We start from the raw sequence: 14,450 nt of genomic DNA, 5'->3' as shown, positions 1-14,450 counted from the left end.
AGCTAATTGTCTCTTTTTCTCACTTTTTGTAAGGTCGTTGATCTTTTTTGCCCCTAATTTAGAGACTTTTAATTTTATTTATATATACAGATAGAGAGAGAGAGAGAGAGAGAGTCTTGGTTTGTTGCCCAGGCTGGAGTGCAGGAGTGCAGTGGCGCGATTGCGACTCACTGCAACCTCCACCTCCTGGGTTAAGTGATTCTCCTGACTCAGCCTCCCAAGTAGCCAAGATTACAGGTGCCCACCACCATGCCCGGCTAATTTTTTTTTTTTTTTTTTTTTTGCGACAGAGTCTCTGTCACCCAGGCGGGAGTGCTGTGGCAGGATCTCAGCTCACTACAACCTGCACTTCCTGCGTTCAAGTGATTCTCATGCCTCAGCCTCCTGAATAGCTGGGATTATAGGCATGAGCCACCATGCCTGGCTAATTTTTGTATTTTTAGTAGAGACAGAGTTTCACCATGTTAGCCAGGCTGGTCTTGAACTTCTGACCTCAAGTGATCCACCTGCCTCAGCCTCCCAAAGTACTGAGATTACAGGTGTGAGCCACCATGCTTGGACTGTAGTTGATACTAATAATCACTCTGCAGTATAAGTTGCAGCTAATTTTTTTCCAGGTTGCTATATTCTTTTAATTTCGCTTGTGGTATTTTTAGCCATGCAGAGGATTTTTATTTTTACATAGTCATATTTATTATTTCTTGGTATAAATTATTTCTTGATTCCTAGTTGGAACTCTTTTTCTACTCTTAGGTTATTAAGGAATTCTGTGTTTTTCTTTAAAGTACTTTTATGGTTCTTTAAAAAATTTTAGATAACTGATTCATTTGCTTATTATTATTATTTTTTTTTTTTTGAGACCGAGTTTCGCTCATGTTGTCCAGGCTGGATTGCAATGGCACGATCTCAGCTCACTGCAACCTCTGTCTCCCAGGTTCAAGCAATTCTTCTGCCTCTGCCTCCCCAGTAGCTGGGATTACAGGCACCCACCACCACACCTGGCTAATTTTTTGTAATTTTGTAGATTCATTTGCTTTTTATGCTGGTGTATAGTGTGAGAGACAGACAAGTTTTATCTTTTTCTGGCTATTCAGTTATCCCAATACCACCAATTAAAAAGTCCATCTTTTCCCCACTGAATTGATATGCCGTCTTTATCATATAGTAAAGGTCCATGTGTATGTGGATGTATTTCTGAATTTTCTGTTTTATTTCATGTTTATTTACCAGTATCACACTTTTTAATGATGGAAATGTATACTGGTTTAATATCTGGTAGTGTATACACATACCCCCTTTCTCTTTCAGGTGTTACTTCGCTATTCTTAATTATTTTTCTATGTGGATATACATTACAGAAAAACAACCAATAAGTATCGTGAAAAATTGGGCTGTGTCTACTTTATAAACTAACATAGGGATAATTAACATCTTTATCATGTTTAGCCCTGCTGTCCGTTTGCTCATGTGTACTTTTCTGTCTTGTAAGAGTGTTTATAGTTTAAAGGATTTCTCACATTTCTTATGTGAGCTTTTTAAATTTAATTAATTGATTAGCTATTACTAATGGGGTCTTCCGTTTTATATTTTAACTGGAGGTTGATGTTAGTGACTACTATATGTAATATTCTGCTTTTTTAACCTGTTTAACTGTGTGTAATAATTTTTTTTGTTGTCATTGAGTGTTTATGGCTCTCCGGAGGCCAAAAACTTACCTTCATTTAAAGATAGTTTTAGCTTTCCTATGTCAATTCTTAAATCTCGAATTCAGTGCTGTTTAATGGAAATAGAATGTGAGCCATTGTATTTTAATTTAAAATCATCTGGTAACTTCATTTTAAAAAAAGAAACAGGTTGAAATTAATATTAATAACGTATTTAACACAGGCGCGGTGGCTCATGCCTGTAATCCCAGCTGTTTGGGAGGCCGAGGTGGGTGGATCACCTGAGGTTTGGAGTTCGAGACCAGCCTGGCCAACATTGTGAAACCCCATCTCTACTAAAAATACAAAAATTAGCCAGGAGTGGTGGTGCACACCAGTAATCCCAGCTGCTTGGGAGGCTGAGGCATGAGAATCACTTGAACCTGGGAGGCAGAGGTTGCAGTGAGCCAAGATCGTGCCACTGCACTCCAGCCTGGGCAACAGAGTGAGACTCTGTCTCAAAAAAACCAACTAAACAAATAATACATTTAACCCAATGTATCTAATAGATTATTTCAGTATGTAATCAAGACCACAAATTATTGAGATATTTTATATTCTTTTATTTTGTACTGTCTTCAAAATTCAGTGTGTGTTTTGCACTCATAGCATTTTTATTTTTAATTTTTTTCTATATACTTTTAATAATTCTCAAAGTCATACCAGAACTCATAGCATTTTTTAACTAGCCACATTTCAAGAGCTCAGTAGCCACATGTGGCTAGTGGCTAGTAGCTACTGTATTGGACCATGCAACTATTAATGCCTTCTTTTATCTTTCTGGGTTAAATAATGCCACCAATATAATGTTAAATAACAGCAGAAATAGTGGTATGTATATATTTGATAATTGACTTACTTTTACTCAGCATGCTCAGTACATTTCCACATCAATAATCACACTTCTACAACATTTTTCAAAGTTACATGGAGTGGCATAAGATATACCAGAAGAACTTTTTTGACGTATTGTTTTGTTTTTAAGTGTTTTATTATTACATTGCTTTAGTGATCATGCTTACAGCTAAATCTTTGCAATCTTGCCACGTGAAAGAGTATGCAATTTAAAAGTGGTATACAGTTGCTTTGATTTGTATATTTTGTTTAGTAATGCGATTAAATATTTTTCATGTGTTTTTTGGACATAGGCATTCTTTTGCATATTGACAATTCATTTGATTTCTTATTTTCTGTTGTGGGATTGGTATTTTTTTGTACTGATTCTTTTGTTGTTGTTGTTGTTTGAGATCTTGGTCTGTCTCCCAGGCTGGCGCGATCTCGGCTCACTGCAACCTCCGCCTCTCGGGTTCAAGTGATTCTCCTGCGTCAGCCTCCTGAGTAGCTGGGAGTACAGGCATGTACCACCAAGCCCAGCTAATCTTTTTTGTATTTTTAGTAGAAATGGGGTTTCACCATGTTGGCCAGGCTGGTCTCGAACTCCTGAGCTGAAGTGATCCGCCCGCCTCGGCCTCCCAAAGTGCTGGGATAACAGGCGTGAGCCACCACACCCAACCGTTTTTGTATTGATTTTATAGGGTCTCATTTTATATTAAGGATATTAATCTAGTATATGTTATAGATACTTCTCCAGTTTGTCCTTTTCTTTTTTTTTTTTTTTTTTGACAGGGTTCACTCTATCACCCGGGCTGGAGTGCAGTGGCACAATCACAGTTAACTGCAACCTTGACCTCCCAGGCTTAGGTGATCCTCCCACCTCAGCCTCCCGAGTAGCTGGGATTTCAGGCATGTGCCCCACATCTGGCTGTTTTTTTGTATTTTAGCAGAGACGGGATTTTACCATGTTGTCCAGGCTAGTCTCAAAACTTCTGGCCTCAAGCGATCCACCCACCTCGGCCTCCCAAAGTGTTGGGATTACAGATGTGAGCCACCGTGCCCAGCCCTCTTTTTTTTTTTTTTTGAGACTGGGTCTGTCTCCTTCTGTCACCCAGGCTGGAATGCAGTGGCCCTGCAGCCACCGACTCCAAACTCTGGGACTCAAGTAGTCTCCTGCCTCAGCCCCCCAAGTAGCTAGAATTACAGGTGTGCACTACCACACCTGGCTAATTTTTAAATTTCTGTAGAGACAGGATCTCTCCATGTCGCCCCAGGCTAGTCTCAAACCCCTGGCCTCAAGCAGTCCTCTCACCCCAATCTCCCAAAATGCTGGGATTACTGGCGTGAGCTACCATGCGCAGCCATCATTTGCCTTTTATCTTTCTTCCATATTGTTTCCTTAGGCAGTACTTCTACATTTTCATTTAGTGAATTGAAATGTGTTAGCTTTTTATTGCATTTTTCTTTGATACAACTGTCCACCTCCTTGTGGGATTATACGTTTGTCAAAACACTATTTTATCTATTCTTTCTTCACTGACTTAAATTGGCTATTTTTATAATTATTAGATATATAACTGGGATTTGTTTTCTGGTGTGTATTATTTCCACTATTCTGTCAGTCCCTACAGTATGACACAGGTCATATTAATTTCTAGTAGGGCAAGTGTTTATTTTCAGAAATGTTTTGGCTAGTACTCTGGTTTGTTTTCTTCAAGGATAATTTTAGAATTATTTTGTCAAGTTAAGTCTCCTCACTCCTGGTGACAAAAGAGAAAAACCATTGGTCTTTTTATTGAAATTGCTTTAAAATACAGTTTTATATGTGCACGGTGCCTCAAACCTGTAATCTAGCACTTTGGGAGCCAAGGTAGGAGGATCTCTTGAGTCGGGGAATTCAAGACTAACCTGGGTAACATAAAGAGACCCCATCTCTACCAGAAATAAAACAAACAGAAAAACTAGCCAGATGTGGTGGTTAGAGCCCATGACCCCAACTACACTTGGAGGGCTGAGGTAGGAAGATCACTTGAGCTAGGAGGTCAGGGTTACAGTGAGTTGTGATGGTGCCACTGTACTCCAGCCTGGGCGACAGAGTGAGTGAGACCCTGTCTCAAAAAAAAAAAAAAAAAAAAAAAAAAAAAAAAAAAAAAAGAGAAAAAAATACACAGTTTTACAATTTGGTGTTTATTAATGAATTTTGTATAATTTTTTTTTTTTTTTTTTTTGAGATGGAATCTTGCTCTTTTGCACAGGCTGGAGTGCAGTGGCACCACCTCGGCTCACTGCAACCTCCGCCTCCCTGGGTCAAGTGATTCTTCTGCCTCAGCCTCTGGAGCAGCTGGGATTACAGGTGCACGCCACCATGCCTGGCTAATTTTTGTATTTTTAGTAGAGATGGGGTTTCACTATGTTGGCCAGACTGGTCTCGGTAACTCCTGACCTCAGGTGATCCGCCCACTTTGGCCTCTCAAAGTGTTGGGATTACAGGCGTGAGCCACCACGCCTCGCCCAGTTTTGTATAATTCTTGTTAAAGTTTAGTCCTGGTCATTAGTAGTAATTTTTTTCTATTGTGAAGTCATTTAAATTTTATTTTCTGGTGAATTGTTGCTTCATATATGAAGTATTTTGCTCTCTTTTTTTCTTCTTCTTCTTTGAGACAAGGTCTGGCTCTATTGCCCAGCTGGAGTACAGTGGCTCAATCTCAGCTTACTGCAACCTCTACCTCCTGGGCTCAAGCCATCCTCCTACTTAAGTCCCCCGAGTAGCTGGGACTAAGATAACACACTACTACGCCAGGCTAATTTTTGTAGTTTTTGTAGAGACAGGGTTTCGACATGTTGCCCAGGCTGGTCTCGTGTTCCTGACCTCAGATGATCCACCTACTTCAGCCTCCCAAAGTGCTGGGATTATAGGCAAGAGCCACAGCGCCCGGCTGTCTTTTGCTTTTTGAATATTGATTTTTCTTTTTTTGAGACGGAGTTTCGCTCTGTCACCCAGGCTGGAGTGCAGTGGCGTGATCTTGGCTCACTGCAAGCTCTGCCTCCCGGGTTCAAGCCATTCTGCTGCCTCAGCCTCCTGAGTAGCTGGGACTACAGGCACCCACCACCATGCCTGGCTAATTTTTTTTGTGGAGACGGGGTTTCACTGTGTCAGCCAGGATGGTCTCAATCTCCTGACCTCATGATCTGCCCAACTTGGCCTCCCAAAGCCCTGGGATTACAGGCATGAGCCACCAGGAATTTTTTTTTTAATCTCATACATAATATCCAGCCTTTCCTATTAAATATGACATTGGTTGTTGGTTTCAGAGAGGTACCATAATAAACTTTTAAGAAAGACTCCTTCTGTTGGAAGTTTACCAAGAGTTCTTTGCTGTGTTTTAAAAATTAGGAACTTATCTGAACCAAGTTCAGATGCCTTTTTTGTCTTGGTGTTAGTTTTTCTGCTTTTCACAAATGTAATGAATTATATTTCTCATTCAGTTTGTGTGTAAGTTTCCTTTAGGATTTCTAAGTCTCTCATAAGTACGTTTGTATAGTTTGTGTGTGTGTGCTGTGTGCTATTTTAGGTTTTGGTAGCAGGACTAAGCTGTTTTTTATAAAATAAAGTTGTAATTTCAAATTATATTGTTTTTCCTCAAATTCTTGCTTTTAGGTACTCTGGAGCTGTATAAACAGAATTAAATTACATGTTTATTGAGGCATTTAGAAGTCACCTAACATCTTTCTTGGCCTGTACTCTTTTTTTTTAAATTAAAAGCAGTTCTTTTACCAACTTTTAATTTTTTTATAAACTATATTGATTTTATTCAGCTTCTAAGAGACAATTTGATGTCTAAAACATTAATCACACCTAGGAACTATACAATATGGAGAACAGCAGAGTGATTTTTTTTTTTTTAAATCGTAACTGTTTTTTGGGGGGAGAAGAAAATAGATTCGATGTTTTCCTTGGGATTTATTTATTGATGTTATTAAGTCCAGAGAGAAAGATGAATGTTATTAAAGTAACAAAGTAACACTTCTTTTCAAGGATTAATTCTTCCTCTACCAGCCTTTTATTGTTAAAAATTGTGAATTTTTAGAAAAGTTGTAGGAATAAGTTTCTAATGTATTAATTATTCTCATTCTTAGGTGCATTTTATCTGGTGTTTGAATATATGGACCATGATCTGATGGGACTACTGGAATCAGGCTTGGTTCATTTTAATGAAAATCACATAAAGTCATTTATGAGACAGCTCATGGAGGGTCTGGATTATTGTCATAAGAAGAACTTTTTGCATAGAGATATTAAATGTTCCAATATCCTTCTAAATAATAGGTATGGGTATGAACTTTATATATATTTAAAATGAGTTTTACCATGGACATGTACATGGAGAGAATAGACTGGAAACTGTAGCAGCGGGGAATGTCGGGGGTGCTGAGCGTTGAAAGTTACCTATTAGGTACAGTGTCCAACATTTGGGTGATGGGTACCCCAGAAGCCTAACCCCTGCTATTACACATGTAATACCCATGTCACCAACAAGCATATGTACCCCCAAATCTAAAATTTCTAAAATAAAAAAAAGATATAGTGTTACATGATGTTGCACTTTGATTATGTTAAAAAAGATTTAAAATTTAGTTTACTTTATACAAACTATTTTAAAAAATCAGGCCAGCCACAGTGGCTCACGCCTGTAATCCCAGCACCTTGAGAAGTAGAGACAGGCGGATCACTTGAGGCCAGGAGTTCATGACCAGCCTGGCCAACGTTGATGAAACCCTGTCTCTACCAAAAAAATACAAAAGTTAGCCTAGCATGGTGGAGCACGCCTGTGATGCCAGCTACACAGAAGGCTGAGGATGAGAATTGCTTGAATCCAGGAGGTAGAGGTTGCAGTGAGCTGAGATCACGCCACTGTACTCCAGCCTAGGTGACACAGCGAGACTCTGGCTCAAAAATAAAAATAAAAATAAAAATAATCAACAGTATTACAACTTGGGATACCTCAAAAGTTGTGTTAAATAGCTGTTAGTGGCTGGGTGGGGCAGCTCAGCTTGTAATCCCAACACTTTGGGAGGATGAGGCAGGCAGATCACTTGAGGCCAGGAGTTCGAGACCAGCCTGGTCAACAGGGTGAAACCCTGTCTCTACTAAAAATACAGAAATAAACCCGGTGTGGTGGCACACGCCTGTAATCCCAGCTGCTAGGAAGCCTGAGGAATGAGAATCGCTTGAATCCCAGAAGTGGAGTTACAGTGAGCTGAGATTGTGCCACTGCACTCCAGCCTAGGTGACAAAGCAAGCAAGACTCGGTCTCAAAAAAAAAAAAAAAATCCAATAATAATCTGTAATGCATATAAAATAATACTTAGTTGACTTTTCTGTTTGCTATTATTCCAATAAGTAATGTGAATGGATCATCTAATAAGCAATATAATTTCAGCTTTAGGTTGAGAATAGATTTTAGAAAATTTTTTTTAAAGTCACAGTTGTAAAGTGAACTTTTTGGAAGTGTGTACACACGCATACACATTCACATATTTAAAACTTAGGTAAATAAGCTTAGATTTGTAACAGCTTATATTTGAACCCTGGTAATTCTCTTGTAATTGGTACTGTTTGTTAATTTAAATAAGGCATGCCTGGTTCTGATTTTTAATTAAAAGACAGTGTTCTATGCACCTAGCCCCTCTAAAACTGGAGAATTAAACAGATTAAAAGTGATGTCACTTAGTTCTTGAGCACTGTTACCTTGAACAAGAAATTTGTCTTACTGCTAAGTAATAAAAATGATCTCATTTTATTTTCATTGAAGTATGCTTTTCTAAATAGGAACTGAATAGTAATAAAATACTATTCTAATAATACAGTAATTATAATAATCATATTACTATAATAATTTTAAGACTATCCAAGGATTTGTTTACTTTCTCGTTTTGTGAATTTATCCACTACTTGCCTTTCTGTGTATTACCTTGATGATATTGCAGTGTGAGCAGAGTTAAAGTTTACATGGGTATTTTTTTTTAATCAGTTCTAGGCATAGAATATAAATGTGTATTGTCAATTTAGAGTAAATTAATACCTTTTGTTCATTTTGTCTTATTTCCACCAGAGGGCAGATAAAACTTGCAGATTTTGGACTTGCTCGATTATATAGCTCAGAAGAAAGGTAAGCATACCTTCAAATGAATATTGTAGATACTAGAGTTTAGTATTAGAAGCTATACTAAGAATACCTTATTGATAATTTTATTTTTTAAAAGAGAAATTTACTTTTCATGGTTAGTACATAAAACATTGAAATTTTATACCATATTGGGTTGATTATTGTAATTTTATACATTATCTCAATTTAAAAATTGATCTTTAACACAGGTAAAAATGATTTTTTTTAAATGTACATCTTTAAGTGTGACTGAAGTGAACTTATACTTAAATTTCTAATGCATATTAAGATATTAAATATTCTTAATGAAAACCTTTTAAATTGCATTTTTAAACTTACAAACTTTGTTTTTGTTATTATTTTGGACAGGTTTTATTGTTACATCTACAGTTCTTTGTTTTTGTAACTCCCTAGAACCCTTTATTTAAACCAACTGTTGTGAGGATGTTCAGTGTATAAGACACAAAAAGGTAGAACTTTTCTGGCTAAAGTTGGATTATATACCCAACTTGGCTTTCTTTGTGCCTGGTGGTAGTGAAATATGATTTGTCTTATTAAAACTAATGTGGGATTTCAAAATAAAATATTTTTATGCAATAGTAGGTTTTATGTAAATAAAATACGGAATTAATTTGGCTTAATAAATCTTTAGTCCATTTACCCCATTCCTTTCTTGTCTTTATTTTCATATATATATATATCTGAAATAATACATTTAAATAATTTTTAAATTCTTTTATGACAATTCTGTCATTTCTTTAGTATCACCACAATTTAATATAATGAAACATCAGTTGATTGCAGTCTTAGGACTAGATGTTTTCATTTAATCTTTGCTTTTTTCTGGTTAAAGGAATAAACAAAAACTCTCGTTTGAATTTTTCAGAGTTAAAAGTCTATTTTTTTAAATCTTGCAGTGCCTGTGACATAATTCTGGAAAGTATTTTCCATATATAGTGTTCTAGAGTAGAGGTTTATAAGTGATATGTTTTGGATCTATTTGAGTTCCATGAAACCCCTCAGAAAGTGTGCTGTGGGCCGGGCGCAGTGGCTCATGCTTGTACAAATCCCAGCACTTTGGGAGGCAGAGGCAGGCGGATCACTTGAGGGTTAGCACTTGGAGACCAGCCTGGCCAACATGGTGAAACCCCATCTCTACTAAAAATACCTGGGCTTGGTGGTGCACGCCTATAATCCCAGCTACTTGGGAGGCTGAGGCACAAGAATCACTGAAACCTGGGAGGCGGAGGTTGCAGTGAGCCGAGATCACACCACTGTACTCCAGCAAGACTGTCTCCAAAAAAAAAAAAAAAGAAAGGAAGGGAGGAGAGAGGGAGGAAGGAAAGAGAGAAAGACAGACAGAGAGAGAGAGACAGAGAGAGAGAGACAGAGAAAGGAAAGGAAGTGTTCTGTGGATGGGGTTTTGTGATTGGACCTCCAGTCCTCTGTACCAACTTTCACCAGAGTTACTTGGTTTTTATTTGTTTTAACTACTACACTTAAAATTAACATTTTATTTTAGGAAAGGGTTGTATGAGTGTTTTTTTTTTTTTTTTTTAAGTTTAAAACTGTTTTAAAGCTGAAAAGCTATATCCCTCATTTTGCATTTGAGAGAATTGAGACCCAGAAAGGGCTGAGTTACTTTCCTTTTTTAATTTTGAAATATGTATACATTGTGAAATGGCTACATCGAGCTAATTACTATGCATTACCCCACATTTTTTTTGTGTATGCCAACACTTAAAAATCTACTCTCAACAATTTTCAAGAATACATTGTTATTAAGTGTAGTTGCCAAGTTGTACAATAAATCTCTTGAATTTACATTTGTCTAACTGAACTTTTATATCCTTAGGCCAGCATCTTCCCCCCATACTCCCTATGCCCAGTATCTGGTAACTACCAGCTCTACTCTCTACCTCTATGAGTTGAGGTTTTTTAGATTTCACGTATAAGTGAAATGATGAGTTATTTGTCTTTATGTGCCTGCCTTATTCCACGTAACACAATGCGCTTCACGTTCATCCATGTTATAAATGACAGGATTTCCTTGTTTTTTTAAGACTTGAATAGTATTTCATTGTGCGTATATGCCACATTTTCCTTTTTTTGTTTTGTTTTGGTTTTTTTTGAGACAGAGTCTCACTCTTTCGCCCACGCTGGAGTGCAGTGGTGCAATTTCGGCTCACTACAACCTCCACCTCTGGAGTCCAAGTGATTATCCTGCCTCAGCCTCCCGATAGCTGGGATTACAGGCCACATTTTCTTTATCTGTCCATCTCTTAGTGGACACTTAACGTTGATTCCCTATCCTGGCTATTGTGAAGGGTTGAGTGACTTTAAAGATCAAAAAATATTGGCAGAGCCAAGGGTGTATAGTTAAGTTTTCAATTCCCAATTTTTATTCTTTCTGTCATATATAATAGTGCCTCTTGGTAGAAGTTGAAAGGAAAAATTGATCTGAATGTGTACTTGATCCAAAACTTCACTTGAAGTATATTTTTTTCTTCTGCTGTTTAAGAAGCATACGTATTTTATTTTATTTGAGACAGTCTCACTCTGTCGCCTAGGCTGGAGTGCAGTGGCGTGATCTCAGCTCACTGCAACCTCCACCTCCTGGGTTCTAGCGATTCTCGAGCTTCAGCCTTCCAAGTAGCTGGGACTACAGATGCGCACCACCACACCCAGCTAATTTTTGTATTTTTTAGTAGAGACGGGATTTCGCCATGTTGGCCAGGCTGGTCTCGAACTTGTGACCACAAGTGATCTGCCTGCCTTGGCCTCCCAAAGTGCTGGGATTATAGGCATGAACCACCGTGCCCAGCTGAGAAGCATATAAATGACTAAATTAATGTGGCTATTATTTTGGGCAAGTTCTGGTTAATTAAGAATTCTATCTGCTAAGCTGGTTGAGATTTCACTGTAGTTAGATTTTGCTTAATGTAAGTTTGTGTCTGTCGTTAATTATGTAAATCCTTTTCTATGGAATGGAAAACAGCTAATTACCATTTTAATCTAATAGATTATTGTTATGCAGATATTTGGGCACATTTGGAATAGATAGTTTCAGAAAAGCTAATTAGAAAGCCAAATTTTATATTATCAGGCTCAATTTTCCCATCGATTTTCATTTTAAAATATAATTTGGGTTCCAATGGAGTGCTGGGGTGTGGCATGTTCACTGGGCCGTGGTCCCTGTTGCCCTGCTGGATTGATGTAGAAATTTTGAGTTTAGAGAACCAGAGTTTTAAAGTCTCATAACTTTGCATCTTCAGGTAATGTATACTGAATTTGTCTGCTCAGTTAAATGTATAAGAGGAAAATTCAGTCTGTCATTTTGTTTTAAGAGCAAATATCCTATCATTATGGGGTTTATATACTCCTTTAAAACTTCTCTTTTTTTTTTTAAGAGAATAATTCTGATTTCTTTAGAATCTCTTGGAGTAGTATTAATATAATGGAATACCTTTAAAATACATATATTGCTCTAGTGAACCTTAATAACATACTGATTTTAAAAGAAATCTACCTTTAACAGATTTATTGTATTGTCTCAAATTTTCTAGATATTTTTTGAGATAAATATATAACAAATGATTTTTCATTCATATTTCTGCTTCATTATAAACAGAGAGCCAGGTAGGGCCTTACTATAATACTCATGCAAATATAAAGTCACTTTGAAGTGTTTTTATTTTCTAAGTAGTTAATATAGATCGAATAACTGAAGTGCTCAAGAATTTTGTATAAGGTTTTTTGTTTGTAAATAGAGCAGATTTCAGCTTACAACTGTAATAGCATCAACCACAGCTCTCATTAGATTTTGAATGTTCCTTTTTTGAATTTGAGGAAAGCTGGGTGGAGTTACAGCTAGTACTTGGGGGTCTGTGACCAATGTGGATCTACTCTGTCATGTGCCTATTTTTGAAGAAAGAAAGAGAACCACTGGATTAAAATTAGAGGGGAAAATGGTTTCTTAAATTTCAGTCATTTTCTCATTTTGAACATTGGTATTTATACTTTGTCCCATTCTGCATTGGGAACTTTAAAACTTGTGAATAGAGATGTTTCCCCCATTTCTTCATTAACTGTTCATCTTTTAGTATATGTTTTTTTAAGTATAGTTTTTCTGACAGCTACAGTGTTTCCCTCTTCTTAGTTTTTATTTTACCAAGTCAGTGCACCAGTGGTTTTCAAAAGGATGGAGTATCTTTCTCTCTTTATGTGACTGTCCTGTGTGAAAAAATGTTTTCCATATTAATTGAAACTAGCTTCATTTTCTAGAGAAGAAACTATAATGTAACACTTTGTTTGTTTGTTTATTTATGAGACGGAGTCTCACTCTGTCACTCAAGCTGCAGTGCAGTGGTGTGATCTCGGCTCACTGCAACCTCTGCCTCCCGGGTTTAAGCTGTTCTCCTGCCTCAGCCTCCTGAGTAGCTGGGATTACAGGCACCTGCCACCACGCCCAGCTAATTTTTGTATTTTTAGTAGAGACGGGGTTTCACCATGTTGGCCAGGCTGGTCTCGAACTCCTGACCTCAAATGATCTACCCACCTCTGCCTCCCAAAGTGCTAGGATTACAGGTGTGAGCCACTGTGCCCAGCCCTGAAAAACGTATCTTTAATAATGTTACTGTGATCAAAATAAAAGTTTTTTAAACAATAACTAGAAAGCATACTACATTTCCATATGATGATCCAATAAAGAGAAGGGAAAAATGAAAAAGGCCTTAGAGTATTATGCTAGCTCACTAATACCACCCTCCGAAAACGCACGCACCTTTTTGAAGGCAGTATCGCCATCTAGTGGCTTTTCAGAACATTGTTATTGAAAGCAAAACTAAATTTTCCCAAAGTTGAAGGTGTTAATGAGAGAGGAAGATAGTATTACCATATTTTATTCTTTTGTGTTTTATGTTCCCTAAAACATTGACTGCATTCATGGTAAGTGCTTGGTTGATTCTGATCTGGGAGAAGGTGATCCTCATCTGGAGGATCCTCCTGATGCAGATGAGTGCAGGGAGCTTTGGGGATTCTAGGTAATAAAAAGGATCTTCTGAGAATCACTAGACAAGATTGGAAGCATGGTAATAAAAAAAATTACTAATAACAGATGAATGACAATAAATAATATGATTAAACAAGCTTCAGGAAATGAGATCTCATTTAGATCACTGACTTTTAACTGTAATATCAAGATTAAATTGTTCTCCCTTCAGCTCTAATGGAGTAGTCTTCATTTTTGAGCAGATAAAGTGGAAAGAATTCCCCCCTCCTTCTGTTGGGGGAATGTCATCCGAGACATTACTGCTGAATACTTACAAAACTGAATTCCAATCCTTGATCTTTCTTCTGTTCTCCAGACCTTTTGTTTATTGGAAATCTCTACCCAGGTGATTTGGGTACCCTAAATTAAACCTTGTTACAAAACCTATTTATTTCATTCCCCAGAAAAATGTCTACTCCTTTTCCTTTATTTTCTGTTTTAGTTAAAGGTTTCCAGTCACCTTGTCATATAGGCCATTGTAAATAGAATTGTATTGGTTTTTCCGCCCTCTGGTCTTTCTCCCTTATGTTCTTCTGCCATTCCAGCCCCCCTGATAATAGCAATGTTGAACTATTTGTAGTTCCCTAAACTTGCTGTGCTCTTGAATGCCTTTGTGAATCTACATAAGCTGTTCCTTTTGTATGTAATTATACTTCCCACCTGAGTTTGACAAATTTGTTTTTTTTTTCTTTCAGT

The 14,450-nt window shown here is 37.3% G+C and overlaps 1 protein-coding gene across 4 annotated transcripts in view; it reads left to right on the top strand.

Annotated features, from left to right (window-relative positions):
- Positions 1-14,450, top strand: part of CDK13 (cyclin dependent kinase 13) — a 147,107-nt gene that overhangs the window by 89,337 nt on the left and 43,320 nt on the right. For all 4 annotated transcript variants that reach the window (XM_055293356.2, XM_055293354.2, XM_055293355.2 and 1 more), the window contains exons 6-7: positions 6,675-6,864; positions 8,651-8,707. In XM_055293356.2, coding sequence (XP_055149331.1) covers positions 6,675-6,864; positions 8,651-8,707 — 247 coding nt within the window. The remainder of the gene's footprint in view (positions 1-6,674; positions 6,865-8,650; positions 8,708-14,450) is intronic.

This window comes from Symphalangus syndactylus, chromosome 9 (genome assembly GCF_028878055.3).
Source record: "Symphalangus syndactylus isolate Jambi chromosome 9, NHGRI_mSymSyn1-v2.1_pri, whole genome shotgun sequence".
Lineage (NCBI taxonomy): Eukaryota > Metazoa > Chordata > Mammalia > Primates > Hylobatidae > Symphalangus > Symphalangus syndactylus.
Note: the sequence above shows the minus strand (reverse complement) of the source record. Positions and strands in the feature narration are given on the sequence as shown.